This window comes from Globicephala melas, chromosome 2, assembly GCF_963455315.2.
Source record: "Globicephala melas chromosome 2, mGloMel1.2, whole genome shotgun sequence".
Classification (NCBI taxonomy): Eukaryota; Metazoa; Chordata; class Mammalia; order Artiodactyla; family Delphinidae; genus Globicephala; species Globicephala melas.
Window position 1 is genome coordinate 142,311,286 of NC_083315.2, and position 17,554 is coordinate 142,328,839.

The 17,554-nt window shown below is 40.3% G+C and overlaps 1 protein-coding gene across 1 annotated transcript; it reads left to right on the forward strand.

Moving 5' to 3' along the window:
* The first annotated feature begins 2,264 nt into the window (after nucleotides 1–2,264).
* On the forward strand, nucleotides 2,265–14,825 carry CCDC196 (coiled-coil domain containing 196). Its single transcript, XM_030854464.2, has 10 exons — nucleotides 2,265–2,314; nucleotides 2,419–2,571; nucleotides 3,883–3,979; nucleotides 5,009–5,059; nucleotides 6,703–6,780; nucleotides 6,983–7,066; nucleotides 7,590–7,649; nucleotides 8,019–8,160; nucleotides 14,466–14,536; nucleotides 14,706–14,825. The coding sequence occupies exons 1-10, from the start codon at nucleotides 2,265–2,267 to the stop codon at nucleotides 14,823–14,825; spliced, it is 906 nt and encodes a 301-aa protein (XP_030710324.2).
* Nucleotides 14,826–17,554: the final 2,729 nt, after the last annotated feature.

A 17,554-nucleotide genomic window follows, 5' to 3' on the forward strand; every position in this document is an offset into this window, starting at 1 on the left:
ATAATATAAATCAGCTTTTTTGTATTTGACCTCTTACTTAGGACATTAAACAATACCTAAACCCAAACCATCCAAAAATTCACTAAAATGTAAATACCTGATATGAGCCAAGAACTCCACATATTGTATTTCATCCTTACAACACACCTTTTAATTTACCATTCTCGTTTTTATAAAAGTGGAAACTGGGACTTAGAGAATATAGTTTGCTCACAGTCAGCCCACTTCTCACAGCAAAGCTGAGATTCAAACAAAGATCCCGACAAACTAAATCTTGTGTTATTTTCACTACAATACTCTGCCTTTAAGTTTTCCCAAAAGACAAAAGGTTTAAGTCATTTTGGAGAATGCCCCTAGAAAATCCCTGAAAAGTCTCAGTTAATACTTGAAATTAACATGACAATTCACATTTGAGAACATCATTAAAAATGCCCTAGGGACTTCCCTGGTGGTCCAGTGGCTAAGGCTCCATGCTCCCAATGCAGGGGGCCTGGGTTCGATCCCTAGTCAGGGAACTAGATGCCACATGCCGCAACTAAAAGATCCCGCATGCAGCAACTAAAAGATCCCGCATGTCACAACTAAAGATCCTGCGCGCTGCAACGAAGATCCTGAAACTAGGACCCAGTGCAGCCAAATAAATAAATATTTTTTTAAAAAAAATATTGTCCTAAAACTGTGTGTACAGAGCATAAAAGGGAATCCCCTAGCAGTCCAGTGGTTAGGACTCCATCATGCTTTCACTGCATGGGCCCAAGTTTGATCCCTGGTCAGGGAACTAAGATCCCACAATCCATGCAGCGTGGCCAAAAAAGAACATAAAGAAACAAATGTATAACTCTTACAGTTATCTTCTGATCACTAAGTGAATAGTTGAAGATGGGAGATTTTAGGGTCTAGGAGAAACGTGATTCTAATAAGGAGAGGAAAATGGAGGCAAAATCAGAATCTGGAGGTAAGTCTAGAATTACAGCCTCTCAGGAAGGAACTTGGCTATGAAATGACATACTGATGGTATGATCTTTTACAAATTATATCTTCTTGTTTCATGTCTGATATAATTCTACCTTGCCATTGTGATATATCACGTTTTAAAGATAGCAAAGTAGGGGCTTCCCTGGTGGCACAGTGGTTAAGAATCCACCTGCCAACGCAGGGGACACAGGTTTGAGCGTTGGTCTGGGAAGATCCCACATGCTGTGGAGCAACTAAGCCCGTGGGCCATAACTACTGAGCCTGCGTGCCACAACTACTTAAGCCCGCATGCTACAGCCCATGCTCCACAATAAGAGAAGCCACCGCAATAAGGAGCCCGCGTACCGCAACGAAGAGTAGCCCCCACTTGTCGCAAATGGAGAAAGCCCACGAGCAGCAACGAAGACCCAACACAGCCAAAAATAAATAAATAAATAAAAATTTTTTTAAAAGATAGGAAAGTAATGACAATTGGTTCATGTATTATATTACTCAATATTATACCCATACCTGTATTTGTCAGTTTGGTCTCTATTTTCTTTTCTTTTTTTGTTGTACGCGGGCCTCTCACTATTGTGGCCTCTCCTGTTGCCGAGCACAGGCTCCAGATGCGCAGGCTCAGCGGCCACGGCCCACCGGCCCAGCCGCTCCGCGGCATGTGGGATCTTCCCGGACCGGGGCACAAACCCGTGTCCCCTGCATCGGCAGGCGGACTTTCAACCACTGCGCCACCAGGGAAGCCCTGGCCTCTATTTTTTTTAAATTGTATCCTAGAGGTATCCCCTCCTCCTCCTAAGTCTCCCAGAGGCAGATGCTCTGTCTTTACCTTTTCCTTATTCACAGAATCCAGTGCTGTGCCCTACAGATAGTAGGCATTCCATGGAGGTCAATTGCCATGGAAGATGGTGTTGATGGGTAATTTTTGACAAGCCATCATTTTCTAACACAATAGGAATTCCATAATATAGATGTGTTATGATTCTACCCCACTCAGTCAAAAATTTCAGAATAAAACTTTTGGCTTTGGTTAAAGCTAAGGCAAGAACTGCTCAGATGTAGTTAGTATTTTCAGTCAACAAGCTGTCTCTGATGTTGGAGTTATTTAAAAGACCTGTTAAATCTGTGGTCTTAGCGCCATTGTGACCTCAACCTGTAGCTAAAAATCTGTCCAATGAAACAGGAGTTTCAAGAACAGCAGCACAAAAATGATGACTTAAATGAATGGAACAAGAAGGCACATATTTTCAAGAAGACCTTTCTTATTCTTAGAGTAGAAGTTTTCCTTCAAGATGTCAAGTGCTTCAAACTCTCCGGGATCTTACTTATCTTCCAAAACAAGGTGAGTCTTTGACGGAAGATGCCAAGTGGTAACTATCCAGGAACGAAAAGAGGGTCTCTGTTATTAGCCCGGGCTGAAGGCAAATATAGTGTCTCTTCCCACAGAAGTCCAAAAATAGATGACAACTACTTGAAGGAGTTGAGTGAGGACTTAAAACTAAGGAAGCAGGAACTGCTAGAGATGCTAAAACCTCTAGAAGATAAGAACAAGCTGTTATTCCAGAAGTTGATGTCTAACTTGGAGGAAAGACAAAGAAGGTAAGTGTTCCCTTCTCAGGATTTCCTAGAAGGGGAAAGGCAAGAGAACTTTAATCCATAGGATTTAGCAATGATTATTTACATTTTTTAAAAGGTTTAGACCTTCAGCTATAGTAAATTAAAAGAATGTAACCACAAAATCAGGGTGGCAAGGAATCCTTCTTCTTTTAGTAGAATTAAATATAACTCAGCTCATCTCACAGGGCTACAGTTATTACTTTTCTTCCCAAGAAACTGTTAAGAGACTTTACTATCCTCAATCCATCATGGTCACACAGATAGCTCCTCATTCGTGTTTGTGGAATCACTTTAGGATAAATGATTCTGTTCTTCCATTGCCACACAGTGAAATGGTAATCATTTCTGAGCATCAAAGTCCTCTGGATTATGGTCTGGCCTTACTAAATGTACTAGGCAGTTGAGGTCTTAACTCTTTGCTAGGGCACTCACTGTTCTTGGGATCCACCAACTCTCTTTTTCCTTTCTAGTTTCAGAGAATCTCACCTTAATGTGTCTACCTTCATTCTGTACCCTACCATAAACATTTCAGGGAGCTCAGACTTTTGGAGAGCAAAAGCCAGGCAGAAAGTTGTGAGAACAAACGTCAGGCAGAAAGTTGTAGTCAAAGCACCAGCTGTTTACAACCGAGAAACTCAGCCCTCTCAGGGCAAGAGAACACAAAGGCTTGCTTCTTTGCTTATAATTAGAGAGGGAAAAGCACAAAGAAAATAAGCATAAGTTAATTAATACCTTTAAAGAATATCCTCTCTTACAGTCATAGATTGGATATTCGGATTTTATCAGAAACTTCTTGATGGCCTGATTCTCTAGAGGCTACCATAAGGATATAAGTGGGTTCTCCAACTAACTCAAATGTTTTTATGTGGAGAAGTAAAGTAGGGGAGATGAACAGAGATGGGGGTAGGGAATAATTCTGAGATTTATCCTTAAGACAAGAGGTTCTTCAACCTCCTTCTTCACAGAGGCAAAAAAAGTCCCCTTCTACCCCAAAAGTCATATAACAAAATTTTCTTCTGAAGGGGTGGAGAGGAGTCTCACTAGCTGTTGGACACCTAAGTTCTGAGCCTTACAGAGCACAGAATTCGTTATAGAGCACATACCTAAGGCAAACGTCAATTAGGAATGAAATTGTCTTTTCGAGACCTTCTATGTCTAGAAGGACTTCCATAAATCTTGTGATTTCAGCCCCTATCTCCCTCTCATGGTAGAGTAGTTTCTGACTGGTCATGGAATATTAATATTTCTTTTTAGGAAGTATTATGTTTTGTGATATCTCTGTCTTCTTTCTAGTCTGCAGATCATGAGGCAGATCATGGCAGGGAAGGGGAATGGTGAATCCTCAGTCATTGAGCTCATTAAGGAAGCAGAAGAGACGAAGCAGAATCTGGTAAGAGGTTGATGGGCACTCCAGGGAATGGCCTTCTGAACAGGGCTCTCAATTCCATTGCTGTCAGACAGAGTGCTCATCTCTAGCATTGGTGCTCCAACACTCATAGGTCCTTGATCTAGAAAAGTCCTGGGTGAACCAAAGGGAGTCAGGTGAAATGTTGGGAAGAATAAGAACTAGCTAGCAAAAATTCTATTTTTTTGACTTTTGAAAAACTTTTCATCTAAAGGTTAATGCATATAAGCATATTAACCCCTCACATTTCAGAAGAAATAGAAAATAACCAAAGTAAAAGAAAGGAAAGAGTTTGGTCTGAGAGATTCTTTCAAGATTTAAAGAAATTAACAATATAGGACTTCCCTGGTGGCACAGTGGTTAAGAATCCGCCTGCCAGTGCAAAGGACACGGGTTCAAGCCCTGGTCTGGGAAGATCCCACATGCCGCGAAGCAACTAAGCCCATGTGCCACAGCTACTGAACCTGTGCTCTAGAGCCCCCGAGCCACAACTACTGAAGCCCGTGCACCCAGAGCCTGTGCTCCGCAACAAAGAGAAGCCACCACAATGAGAAGCCCGCGCACCGCAATGAAGCGTAGCCCCTGCTCTCAGCAACTAGAGAAAGCTTTTGTGCAGCAACAAAGAACCAACACAGCCAAAAATAAATAAATAAAAATATAAATAAATTTATTTAAAAAAATTAACAACATAAAGGATCTTAAAAATTAGTGGTCTAAGCCCCAAAGAAACTGCCATATGATCAGAACATCTTACGTGTTTCAAGTGTGAGAAACTCATTACTATATTGATATACCACAATTACCATAATTAAAGTTACTATTCCAAATTGTTATTATTTTTTATCATCATCATCAATCTTATCTCTCATGTTCCTGGGTTTGGGGCTAGGCCCATTTATTGCCTTCCTCTGTGGTTTACTATGCCCCTACCCCTTAGTCCCCCTATTAGTAATTTCTTCCAACTTTAATGACTAGACAAACACATATTTCTATTTGCTTTTTCCTCTCCACCAGGAAAGGAAAAACAAGATGCTTCGGAAGGAAATGGAGATGCTATGGAACAAGGTATGTGTGCCTCTAAGGATCTCTTGAAAGTATCTGTCTTACAAACCAGAATGCAAAGAAGCTTCCCTTTTTTCTGGTCTACATCCTCATTTTTTCATGTCTCTGCTTCCACCCATGCCTCATTCCAATTCATTCTCTGATCTTATTTAAAACAATCAAGTAATGTCACTCTCCTTAGGAAAACCCTTTACAGCCATTCCAGGTATAGTCTGGCTCTTGCCTACCTTTCTAGTCTCCTCTCATAGAAGTCCTCCCCTCCCACACTGGTCTCCACATGCCAAGACCTTTCCTTTCTAAAGACTTTTGCTTTTGCTTTATCCCTGGGCTTTGTAATGCTATTTTCTTATAGTTGGCTCATTCTCATCCTTCAGGTCTCCGCTTAAATGTCACCTCCTCAGGGAAGCCCTCCTTATTCACTCCACCTGAAAAAGGACATCACCCCCCACACACACCCTTCCTATTATACAATTCTGTTCATGTCTTCCATAGCACTTTTTATAATATAAGATCACTATTTTTTAAATTTTATTGTGTTATTATTATTTTATTTGTTTCTTATCTCCCTGCCCTGTTCTGGAATACATGCTTCTCCAGTATCTTGATTGCTTTGTTCATCTTGGAATCCCTAGCATGTAGCACAATGCTTGACCCATAGTAGACAATCAATAAATGTAAGTTGAATGAACGAATACCTGATTCTAATTCCCCTTTGACTTTGCAATAATCACAGCATTGTTTAATATAAAAATATTTTGCTGGGAAACCAAGCAGGGGTAGAAATTCCTTTGTGGACTAAGGCTTTGGGATCCAAGTGTTTTTTCACAAATTATGAGACCTTAATAGCAGATTGTCTTGTGATATAAACAGGTGTGAGTGTGATCGCTGACTGCTTTTTCCATCTCACCTTTCCACAGATAATTAGGATACTATCAAGCACTGCATCTTGTACTGAGATCTGCTCCTAGTTCTTAGTGGCAGCTACAAATCAATTCTATGAGTTGTGAGAAGTTTTAGTTTCTGAGTTCTTGAGTCTTAGTGATAGGAAATATGCCAGCATCATTCCTCTATCAAAATCCAGTTTCTCCAGAGCTCCCAAAAGACTTTGTATAAGGGATGTCCATATAGCTGAGCTTGTGATTGACTTTCCCTCCCCATACTTTTAGACAATGAGAAATAGAGAGACAAGATCGTATGCCTAGTGGTTAAGAAGACAGACTTCAGAGTCCAAGAGATCTGGTTCAGATTCCAGCTCTGTACTTTCCTAACTGAGTCACCCTAAACAAATGACTTAACCTCTCTAAGACTCAGTTTTCTTATCTATAAAATGGAAATAAAAATAGTCCTGTGAGGATTAAATGAGAACATTTGTAATGTAGTAGAGTAAATAAGTAATGTAGTAAGTAGCTTACAGTAGTGATTGACATATAATAAAGGTTCAGTTAATAGTTTTTATTATTATAAGTTTCACTCAAAAGACCAGATGGAAGGGCTCATTCCATTCTGAACCTCCTTTGGTAGTACACTTTTCATATCAGGCCCTGAGAGTTTTCTGACTGGCAGGAACCAAAAGCCTTGACATTGGCTTTCCACTTCCCTCATGAAGTCCCAGTAATTTAAAGCTTTGCCAAAATGTCTCTCTACAGACATTCAGCACAGAAGAACTCAGTGATCAACAAAAAACACTGCAGATAAAGAACAAAGCAGACTTACAGGACAGAAAGGCAAGTGGACTGCATGGTGCTCAGAATTTCAAAGTTGTTGATGCCACACCGATGGCAACAGCCCGTTGAGAATCAGGACTGATTAGGGTAGACAGATAGGAAGGATCTGGGCCTTAAGGGTATATTGGATTTACTGTCTGCTAAGACATTGCATTTCTTTCCTGGGACCTCCTTTTCCTTTAGCTCTCTTCTTTCTTCCCAGGCTCCCCAAACCCCCTCATCGTCTAGGAAGACCAAGAATGAACTGGAGACATTGTATGCAGAGAAAGTGAAGGAAATAAGGAAGGTAGTATGATCTTTCTGAAAGTAGTGGCTTTTAGAGCTGATAGATTAGAAATCTTTAATGTAGCAATAATCTGCCTAAGTGTGCTCCTGAACTGATACAAAATTTTATAGGAGATCTGGTTCCCTTGGGGTATTACATCTGAGTCAGTGACACGGCAAGTTTCTGGTAAATCATGATAGCTAGAGCAAAGTGGGAAAATCTGTACCAATAATGACAACTTTGAAATAGCTATGTGATGTCAAAACACTTGTTAATTTGTTTTTGAACATTTATTTAGAGATATTATGCTTGTATCTAATCTTCCTGCAGCCAACTCATTGATAGAAAACATCCTGTTCTTTTAGCTTTTAGCTTTTGGAGAGTGGGATGTACAGGTGATGCCAATTAAGAGGACTGCAGTTGAAACCAATATATTAGTGAATCTATGACACCATAATTTTGCTATAAAGTCTTTGCAGCATATTGAGAAAACTGATTTCTGATCTCAATTTACTTTGTCACCAGAGGCTCTTTCTTCCACCAGGAAAAGCAACAGAGGAAAATGGAATGGGTCAGGTATCAGGAACAAGCTAACTTCATTCAGGTACTAAGTCTTCCAAGGCTGGACACAGGGTACAATTTCATTCATGCAATATACAGGCTTTTAGTTTCCTAATGGTAAACCTGATCCTCTCATCTGGATTACCAATTGTCATGCTAAAAGAAATGTTTTGTGGGAAGATGGCTGAAGAGACCTATCTCCAGCTTCACCTTGAGTATAGCACTTTTTCCCTATGATCTTGATTTTGTCCTATTTGAAATGGGGGGAAAAATCACACATAATTTCTGCCCACTTTTAAAGACTGAGCATGATAGGTTCATTTTTAAACTTCTGAGTTAAAAAGATTCAGGTAATAGTGGATTTAGAGAAGTCAATACTATATGAGTAGTTTTGAAAAATGTTCTCTTATAGAATGACTTTAATGGCCAAGTGATCAAGCTGAGAATTGAAGCCTTGAAGAACTACCAGAAGCACAATGATCTTAAGTTATCACTGTACATACAGCAGAATTTTGAGCCAAAGCAAGCATTTTTTAATCTTCCTGGGTCCCGAGGTAGGTAGAGTATCATAGGTACACAATTTGAGGTTTGTTTGGTTTTACATTGGAGATCCCATTACCTGTAAAGTGATAACACAATACCTGGCACACAGTAAGTTAGTTAGCGGTGTTATAAAAAATGTTTTCACTATCATCATCATTATTATTACACTGAAACTCTTATATCAAGGTAAGGATTCCTCTAGAGGAAATAAAATTTTCCTTTGTAAAGACTGAGTAATATATTATGTGCTTAGCATATGTAGTTGTTACATAGTTGACACCTGATAAAATATTAGTTTTCTCCTCACCTTGTCCCCTTTCTTAGGAATTAGAGTAGTTTGATCTCACAAATCTTATTGGAATAGACTCTGCTACTTCAGAATAGAAGGCCAAAGAGACATCCAACAATGGTTGTGAGTTTCACCAATCCAGATATTCCTCTGGGAGTTTCACCATTTCCCCACCCCAAAGAATTTATGGCATCATTAGAGGAAATCATATAGCTTATCACAAAAAAATAAAGGAATGGTTTTCTTAGGGACAGGAAGATAGGGCTCTTAAATTTTCATGGATCTATGAATCTGAACTCTGTAATTTAAAAAAGAGACATGCAATAAGAGATCATGGCTAAGGGATGCCAATGTTTTATCAGTATTAATATGTATGTCTCTAATTTCTTCTCAATCATATTCCATAAGGTCTTGAATAACTTATAAAATCACACACAGCATGAAGATCAAATAAACAGATGACTAAATCAAGGCAAAGGGAAAATAAGTTGAAGCCAGGTAAATACATAAAAATGTGTAGTGAAATTACCATACAGTTGGTACAGGTAGGCTTCAGTCTTGGTTATGAATTTCCCCGAAAAAGAAACATGAATTTATGGTGTCCACAAAATAAAAATAAACCAAGTTCTCAGAAGAAACACAGCTTTTACTGGTACTGAAATGAGAGAGAAATTTCTCTTCCAGGTCCTCATCAGGGGAACAAGACACTCTATGTGTGTCATAGTAGCTAATGTCCTCAAAAATATTTCTAAAATAAATTCAGAATCTAAATTTCCTAGGCTGTTTCTTATCTGTTCCTTGGCACAATCTGATAAGAAATTATTGATGTGAACTTTTTTTTTTTTTTTTTTTTGGCGGTACGCGGGCCTCTCACTGTTGTGGCCTCTCCCGTTGCGGAGCACAGGCTCCGGACGCGCAGGCTCACGGGTCCAGCCGCTCTGCGGCATGTGGGATCTTCCCGGACCAGGGCATGAACCCGTGTCCTCTGCATCAGCAGGCGGACTCTCAACCACTGCGCTACCAGGGAAGCCCCTGATGTGAACTTTTTTTAAAAGTGATGGATCAGCTCAAGATGATTTGGTCCAGGTCCATAGCACTCTGTTGGTCTGACTTCATCCATATTTAAAATTTAGAAAATCTGGATGATTGGAGGAACTACCTATCCTTCAGCCAGTGTTCCATTCATGTCTCTCTTTTAACTGTTGTTCTGATAAGATTGGAAAGCAGAAAGCTTGAGGTTTTCTTCTCCAATAAGAACCTGGAATACAACCAGAAGCAGTATAAAGTCATTAAGATGCAAATTAAAAAGATAGAGGAGGGGAGGGTTATGAGGGTGAGAGATCCACGTCTTATTTCATTTAAAATTAGTTGAAAGTCATCTCAAGGGATCCATAGAGTAAGGAGCCAAAAATCTTTTCACTCTGGATTCAAATCAAGCCAAGAAAATAAATAGTGAAAGATTCCCTTCAGCGTGATCACCGCGGAAGATATTTTTTCCCTTGCTTGCGGAACACTGAATCTCTGAACTCTGAACTAGAACAGCCCACAGATCAACATCCTCTTTTCTCTTCTCTCCTCTAATGCTTCTGGAGTATTAAGCGATAGGACTCTAAACTGTTCAGTTACCACAAGTGCACGTAGCCACAGGCATGCGTGACCCATTGCTTGTGTGTTATTGACTGCACATGCATTGAGCACTGATTGTAGACCAGTTTCATTTTCTAATACACACATATACAAAATCTCTGAGTTTGTCTGAGCCCAAGTGGATATGAAATTTAAGTCTTAGATTTTGGTTTTATTGACCTATTTATAACCTAGTGTTTAATTATTGAAAAGAAAACAAAAGAAATATTAGTTTTCTTCGTAGAGGGATTTTTAAAGTAGTTATATTAAGATATTATTACCAACAGTAATATGTGTTGTAAACGAAAAACAGATGTAGTTTTCTATAATAGAAAGTAAACATAATAAGTATACTGAGAACAAAATTTTAGTATTCTAACACAGTGCTGAACCCTAAGACCTGTTTTATCTTTATTAGGAAGTGAGATCAGCAAGATGTAGAGAGTTTTAAAGAAAACCAGCACCAAACTGAAACTCTTCTCCTTGATGCCATCAAGGTGTCAAGTTTGAAAGAATCAAAAAAGGAATAATTTTCTCACTGTGATTTATAGTATTTAATGCTGTGTTCCAGCACCTCCTAAATTTATTGCAGTTGCCTCCTAAAATCATCTCACCATCAAATTTTGGGAAATAGCAATTTACTGGGAAAAGCACTGGATTTAGAGTCAGATATATGAGTTGCAGGCCTTACTCTGAGGCTAACCATTTAGATGTCCTGGACCAGTCATTTTGTTTCAGTGTTTTTCTTTATCTAAAGCAACCATAACATATTATAGAGCATGTTGAAAACATGATTTTGTGTAACCCTCACAATGACTCTGTGGGGTAGGTATTATAGAACAAGAAACTAGTTCAGAGAAGCCAGGCTTCTGACTGCATATCCAAAGTTCACCTCCTAAAATATGCTATAAAGTGACAGTGTTCCAGTATGTGATTTCTTATGACTCTTCCACAACTAAAGGCTATGATTTGAATTCAAGCTTATCACTTGTTTAATGTATAATCCTCCCAATAAAGAATCATACCCCCAACATTAATTTGTTCAGTAACAAAAGAAATACTACTTCCAAAAGGGGTTGACAGATTTGTAATTCTTCATTTATCCCAGTAGGTGGCACCAATCACATCCAGGCCTTTAGTCCATAAACAGTGGTAATTCAGGAACCTGCAGGGAGCCATCAGTCTTCTATTGCCCTTAGGACAAAATGTGCTACATTTATGTATCAAATGAAAAAAATAAAAGATCTCCTGGTGTTTTCTGCCATGCTTTGTGACACTGAGGTGTATTACTGGCAGCCTTGATTATCCCGTATTAAATTCAGCATTCTGCTGCAAAATCTGTACCTATTATTCCACTCCGTGAACTACAGTGTCCTCCATTCCAAAAACAGCCACTGTCCCGCCCTCCACAATCCCTAATACTGTTTGTTTTTTTTCTACCACAGATAAATCAGGCGATCAGGACAAGGAATTAAAAAATCAGGCAATTGCGCAAGGTGGGGACCTTTTGAAGTTTAAGTACTTAGTAGTGTTCCTGGATAATGTTCCTTTTCCTCTAGTTTCAAAAGAATTGAATTTCACAGATCTGTCTTAAAGGATTGAATGTAATTTTGGACACACCTTCCAGCCAATCAGGGTACAGGCCCTTCTGCTATAGGCATTTCCAAGTAGAGGGAGGGTTATCTCACTGCTCCTGGCCAAGAATTCCTCCTCCCACATCGTTTGTCCTGTGTGCTGGTTGGCTGCATTGCAGTGGTGTGATCTGTTTGGTTGGCAAAATATAATCCTGGGGCTTCCCTGGTGGCGCAGTGGTTGAGAGTCCGCCTGCCGATGCAGGGGACACGGGTTCGTGCCCCGGTCCGGGAAGATCCCACGTGCCGCGGAGCGGCTGGGCCCGTGAGCCAGGGCCGCTGAGCCTGCGCGTCCGGAGCCTGTGCCCTGCAACGGGAGAGGCCACAAGAGTGAGAGGCCCGCGTACCGCCAAAAAAAACCCCCAAAAACATATATATATATATATATATATATAATCCTGTGTTAATACTGACTTTGTAACACTTCAAGCAATCTCTACGTGCAAATTCCCTTGAGGCCCAGGTTGTATGTATCATTAGCCAGGTCAGTCTCATCGGTTTAGCATACTTCATCACCTAGTCTTACAGAAGAGAAAAATATTTTACATCCACGGTGAAGTCTTTCCAGAGACGGGTCACATTTGAAGGGATTTACTTCCAGACCAGTATAAAATTACAGTTTGACCCAGAGTGTACGGCAGCCCTACCCAGAATTCTGTAGAGTCAAGAGAGCAGTTTTGGCCTTTGGCAGTCACCTATCTTAGAGCGCACAGGCACGAAGCGATCTTTAAATTCAGCTGTTTCCCATCACATCTGCGGGTATTTAAAGAAGAGGTTTATCTTCCATAATAATAGAACTGGTGATAAGACACTTGATTCTGACAGCCTTGCTCTTCTCTCCTCCCCTATCCCACCCCCAAACGCCCACCCCAACTCTTAGCATTTCCTTGAGCTCTTTTAAGAAGCTGAAGGTTGCATGTGAATATTTTGCTACACTTATAAATTCAGATGAAAGCCCAGTGCAGTGGGAAATGAATACTCTTGAGACCTTATTTATTCTATAACTCCCTCTGTTCTGAAAGCAAGTCATTCTCCCCAGCTTCAACCTTTACTTCACTTTAGTATTACTCCTCCTGATGGCTGAATACACTCCAGCAGGTGCTGCTGAAAGGAAAATAGTAGTGTTAAGCTAAAATTCTGAAAGGCAGGGGCGGAAACCCACAGCTGGCTCCAATGTGAGTCCTTGATAAATAACATTGCCCTCAAATACAGGCTTTTTCAAGCCTTGCAGCAACTTGAACCTTTTGAATGTCAGTCTTCGGTTCATGGTATTAGTAGGTCATGAAGTTAACTTTTTTTATTTTTATTTCTTTATTTTCAGTTGCATTGGGTCTTCATTGCTGCGCGCAGACTTTCTCCAGTTGCAGGGAGTGGGGGCTACACTTCATTGCGGTGCACGGGCTTCTCATTGTGGTGGCTTCTCTTGTTGTGGAGCACAGGCTCTAGGTGTGCAGGCTTCAGTAGTTGTGGCACGCGGGCTCAGTGGTTGTGGCACACGGGCATAGTTGCTCCACGGCATGTGGGATCTTCCCAGACCAGGGATCGAACCCGTGTCCCCTGCATTGGCAGGTGGATTCTTAACCACTATGCCACCAGGGAAGTCCGAAGTTAATTTCTAAACTAGCTCATTCTTTCACTTCCTATAAAACTCCACAGAAGTCCAGGGGAGAACAAAAGTCTTCTTTCCTAAATATAAATTTTGAAGGTTGAAAAAGAAGTAAACTGTACCTGTATTGATATTATGATTATTTCAGTGAGTGACAATATATTCTAAACTTTTTTGCATCACACAATCAGGAGAGCAGAAGGTTGTCTAGGATTAGGTTGTCATACTTAGCTAATAGAAAGAAGATCCCCAGTTAAGTTTGAATTGCAGATAAACAATAAATGTTGAGTTTAAATATGTCCCAACTATTGCATGGGACATACATATACTAAAAATTATTTGGTGTTTATTGAAATTCAAATTTAACCGGGTGTCCTATATTTTAGTCTGGCAGCCCTCACCTAGGACTGACTCACCACAAAGCCTATTTAACACCCTACAATTCTCCCTCTTTCCCTTTTTATTCTCTCCCTTTCTCTCTCAGTCTGTGCCTCTCTCTCTGCCTCCTCTTTCTCATCCCCACCCCCACCTTCATCTTTTGTTTGTTCTCCGCTGTCCACAGTTAGCCATTTTTGTGGAATGTGTGTCTGGGTTACCAGAGGGTGTGCAGATATGTGCGTGATTTATCATCTCATTTCTTCATTTAAAAGTTGTATTGGAAGCACACTTTGTAGATTACTTGATGTAATCTTCAAACGATTTTTTTGTCCTGTGGGATATGAGCTCTCAACAGAAAAAAAAGGTTTGCCAGGGCTTCCCTGGTGGCGCAGTGGTTGAGAGTCCGCCTGCTGATGCAGGGGACACGGGTTCGTGCCCCGGCCCGGGAAGATCCCACATGCCATGGAGCGGCTGGGCCCGTGAGCCATGGCCGCTGAGCCTGCGTGTCCGGAGCCTATGCTCTGCAACGGGAGAGGCCACAACAGTGAGAGGCCCACGTACCCCCCCCCCCACCAAAAAAAGAAGGTTTGCCACTTCAACTTTAAAAACATTGTTTGATGAAGTTATTTTCTAAAACAACAATTAGAAAATCCACATCAATGCTAATACCAGAGTCAGTCCTACAATGATATGGTACTATGACGAATGCTAATAGCCTTGCAACTCAAAATAAAACTAGGTTTTTTACTCAAAGAAAGCTCTCATTTTCCTAATTTTCCCCATCAGGTACCATGGACACTGCAACTATGAGCAGAGCAACTACTGGCAAAAGTGAATCTAATGTGAAAATTACTTTGGTTTTCGAAATCATTTCAAAGGCTTGAATAGATAGTGGGTGTAGAATTTTGGAATGCATTTGTTAATATTTTTAGTATTCTAATTTAATATTTTTAGAGGATTTGCAAAATGAGTGCCAGGACACTTGGTGCTTTAGCTGTCATTTTTTTCTGTTTTCTCCTGTCTTAGAGAATTCTGGGCGCAAAGACCTACACAGAACAACAAGGAGCTAAAGGAAGTCAGTTTGATGAAGGAAGAGGGAGGCTCTTTTTTCTGAGGTCAAGGCCAGATGAAGCGCTGAAGGATTAGAAAGCTTTCACTCCCTTTGCTTTGGACAGATTTAAAGACTAGGTACAGCCATTTGTGTTAATTAAAATCTCTCAAACCTTCGTTTTAGTGCTATTTCCACTCTCTCTCCCCTCCACAATGGGTGGAAATGCTAGTTAGATGCTTGGCCTTAAGCATGTCAGGAATTTAGTCATTTAGGGATTGTAAACAGCCTCTGATTATTTTGATAGCTTTTGATTTTTGAAATGACTAGATTCAAACCACACTGTATGTTGTTAACAAGTCCATAAAAATCTGTTCTCTCCACCTCTGAAGTGTTTAGTTCTGGGCAGATCCTCCACTAGCAAATGAGCAAAAGTAGTTACAAAATAAGGAAATAATACTCCATAGACTCCTCTACTCTTTCACCCACCACACCCATCTGCACTGTTGATACTGCCTCCTAGTTATCTATTCCTTGAATATCTTCTGCCTTCCCAGTGCCACTGTTTTAGTTCAGGCTCTCTTTCCTGCCTGGATTACCACACCCTCTTTTAACTAGTTTCCCTGATTCCAGCCCCTCTAATCCATCTTCCACAGCACCACTGAAACTATCTTTTCGAAAGGAGAAATGAGATCATGTCACGTCCCCACTGATTTCCCCTTGACTTCAGTATAAAGTCCAAACTCCTTCACAAAACACATAAAGATCTGCCTCCTGCCTACATCCCCAATCTCATCTTTCACTGTAACCCCCTTCCCTCATACATCTACAGTGAGCTGCACAGAACTAGTTGCAGTTCCCCTGATTCACCATGAGTTCTGTTATATCCATGCCTTTGCACAAAGCTGTTCCTCTGTCTGAAAGATTCTTCTCCTCTTGTCTGCTTGACTGTTGCCTATTTGACCTAAGGGCCAAGTTTGGTGCCCTTCTACTATCCCAGTAATTCTCAATCTTAGTTGTGTATCAGAATATCCTTGGGAGCTTTTAAAAACACCAATTCACTAAGCCTCTCTCCAGATCATGTAAATTATGATCTCTGAGGGACTTCTCTGGTGGCGCAGTGGTTAAGAATCCACCTGCCAATGCAGGGGACACAGGTTCGATCCCTTGTCCGGGAAGATCCCACATGCCATGGAGCAACTAAGCCCATGCACCACAACTACTGAGCCTGCACTCTAGGGCCTGCAAGCCACAACTACTGAAGCCCGCGTGCTGCAACTACTGAAATCCACGTGCCTAGAGCCTGTGCTCTGCAACAAGAGAAGCCACCGCAATGAGAAGCCCACCCGCGCACCGCAGCGAAGAGTAGCCCCAGCTCACCGCAACCATAGAAAGCCCGCTTGCAGCAATGGAGACCCAACGCAGCCAAAAATAAATAAAATTTTTTAAAAAAATTATGATCTCTGAGAGAGAGGGTAAAAACACCTGTATTTTTTAAACAGTTCCCCAGGAAATTCTTATGTGAAGCCAGGTTTCAGAATCATTGTTCAGGCTACCTTACGTCTACCATAGCTCTTAGCGAACTATCTTGCAATTGTTTATTTACCCAACTATTGATCTCCCTTACCAAACTGTGAGCTCTTTGAGACCCAGGACTGTGTCTTCTTCATCTTTTCATTTTGATCACCTAACACAGTACCTGGGAGTTGATAGAACCTCAGGTATGGCATAAGGCCACAGAAAGTTAATTCCAAAGTCCCAGGTCTATTGACACCCTGTCTTGCGTCAGTATGATACCACTGGATCATACTGTAGTCCCTGAGATCTTCAGATCTTTTCTTTAATTAAGTTGTCATTAATTTCCTATCTCATGTCAATATGAGGAAAGTTGATTTGTTACAAAATACTTCATTACCTGTAGGAATCCCTTGTATGGTGTAATGAGTAAAGTAAGCCAACTAAGTAAAAATCTTCCGTCTCCCAAGGTCAATTTACATTTTTAAAGGTTGCTTTAAAGGCGGATTTTTTAAAATGTACTTTCAGACTGGAAAACTTTACATGAAATCATAGAATTTGGGCATTAGATGGAACTTTAAACAAGTATAAATCTCCATCACTTTACAGAAGAGGACACTGAAGTTCAGATATGTTGAAAGGGTGTCCAAAGTCCCACATGTTACTGCCCCACGGTAACAGTTAAGCTAATTACCAGAGCCTGGTATTATTACTGCCAATTCATACTCCAATTTAACTCATATCTTTCCTCTCTTGACCACAAAAATAACAGGCTCTGCAGTCCTGAGACAATTAGTTTCATGTTCTACCAACTGAGTTAGCTGAGTGTATAGTCCACGTTCTGTTTCAAGAAAGCCACATCTGTTCTCATCTAGGCCCTCTGTGCTTTAGCAGTCCTGAAAGATTTTCCAAGTCAATTGGATTAGACAGAGCAATGAGAACAAAAATTAGGAAAATAAAATCTGATTGTACCACTGACTATCTGGAATACATCATTTAGTCACAAGGCCTTTGATTCCCCTTTTAAAAATTGGATTAAAAGAATACCATTCAAATGTTTTAAAATCATGGTTTTTGTTTGTTTTTACCATTGAAATGGGTTTAGATGAGTATCTGACCTTTTTTCCCATTTTTTTTTTTGTTAACCAAAGCATGAAATAAACAATTCACTTGCTAGCAGAGATGTATAACTTCTTAAAAAGTGAATCATTTGCCATCTCTAAAGTACTGAAATTGTATGTTCATTATTATTAGGCTTATCACCTTTCCCTCAAATGTTCCAAATCTTTCAATTTCTTCAAAGCACAAAACT

What these genes read in the sequence shown, in the direction of transcription:
- CCDC196 (XM_030854464.2), top strand. Translation starts at nt 2,265, where the DNA reads ATGTCAAGTGCTTCAAACTCTCCGGGATCTTACTTATCTTCCAAAACA. An exon ending in TACTTATCTTCCAAAACAAG is followed by an intron (nt 2,315 to 2,418) that starts GTGAGTCTTTGA and finishes CTCTTCCCACAG; the next exon opens with AAGTCCAAAAATAGATGACA. An exon ending in AAGAGACGAAGCAGAATCTG is followed by an intron (nt 3,980 to 5,008) that starts GTAAGAGGTTGA and finishes CCTCTCCACCAG; the next exon opens with GAAAGGAAAAACAAGATGCT.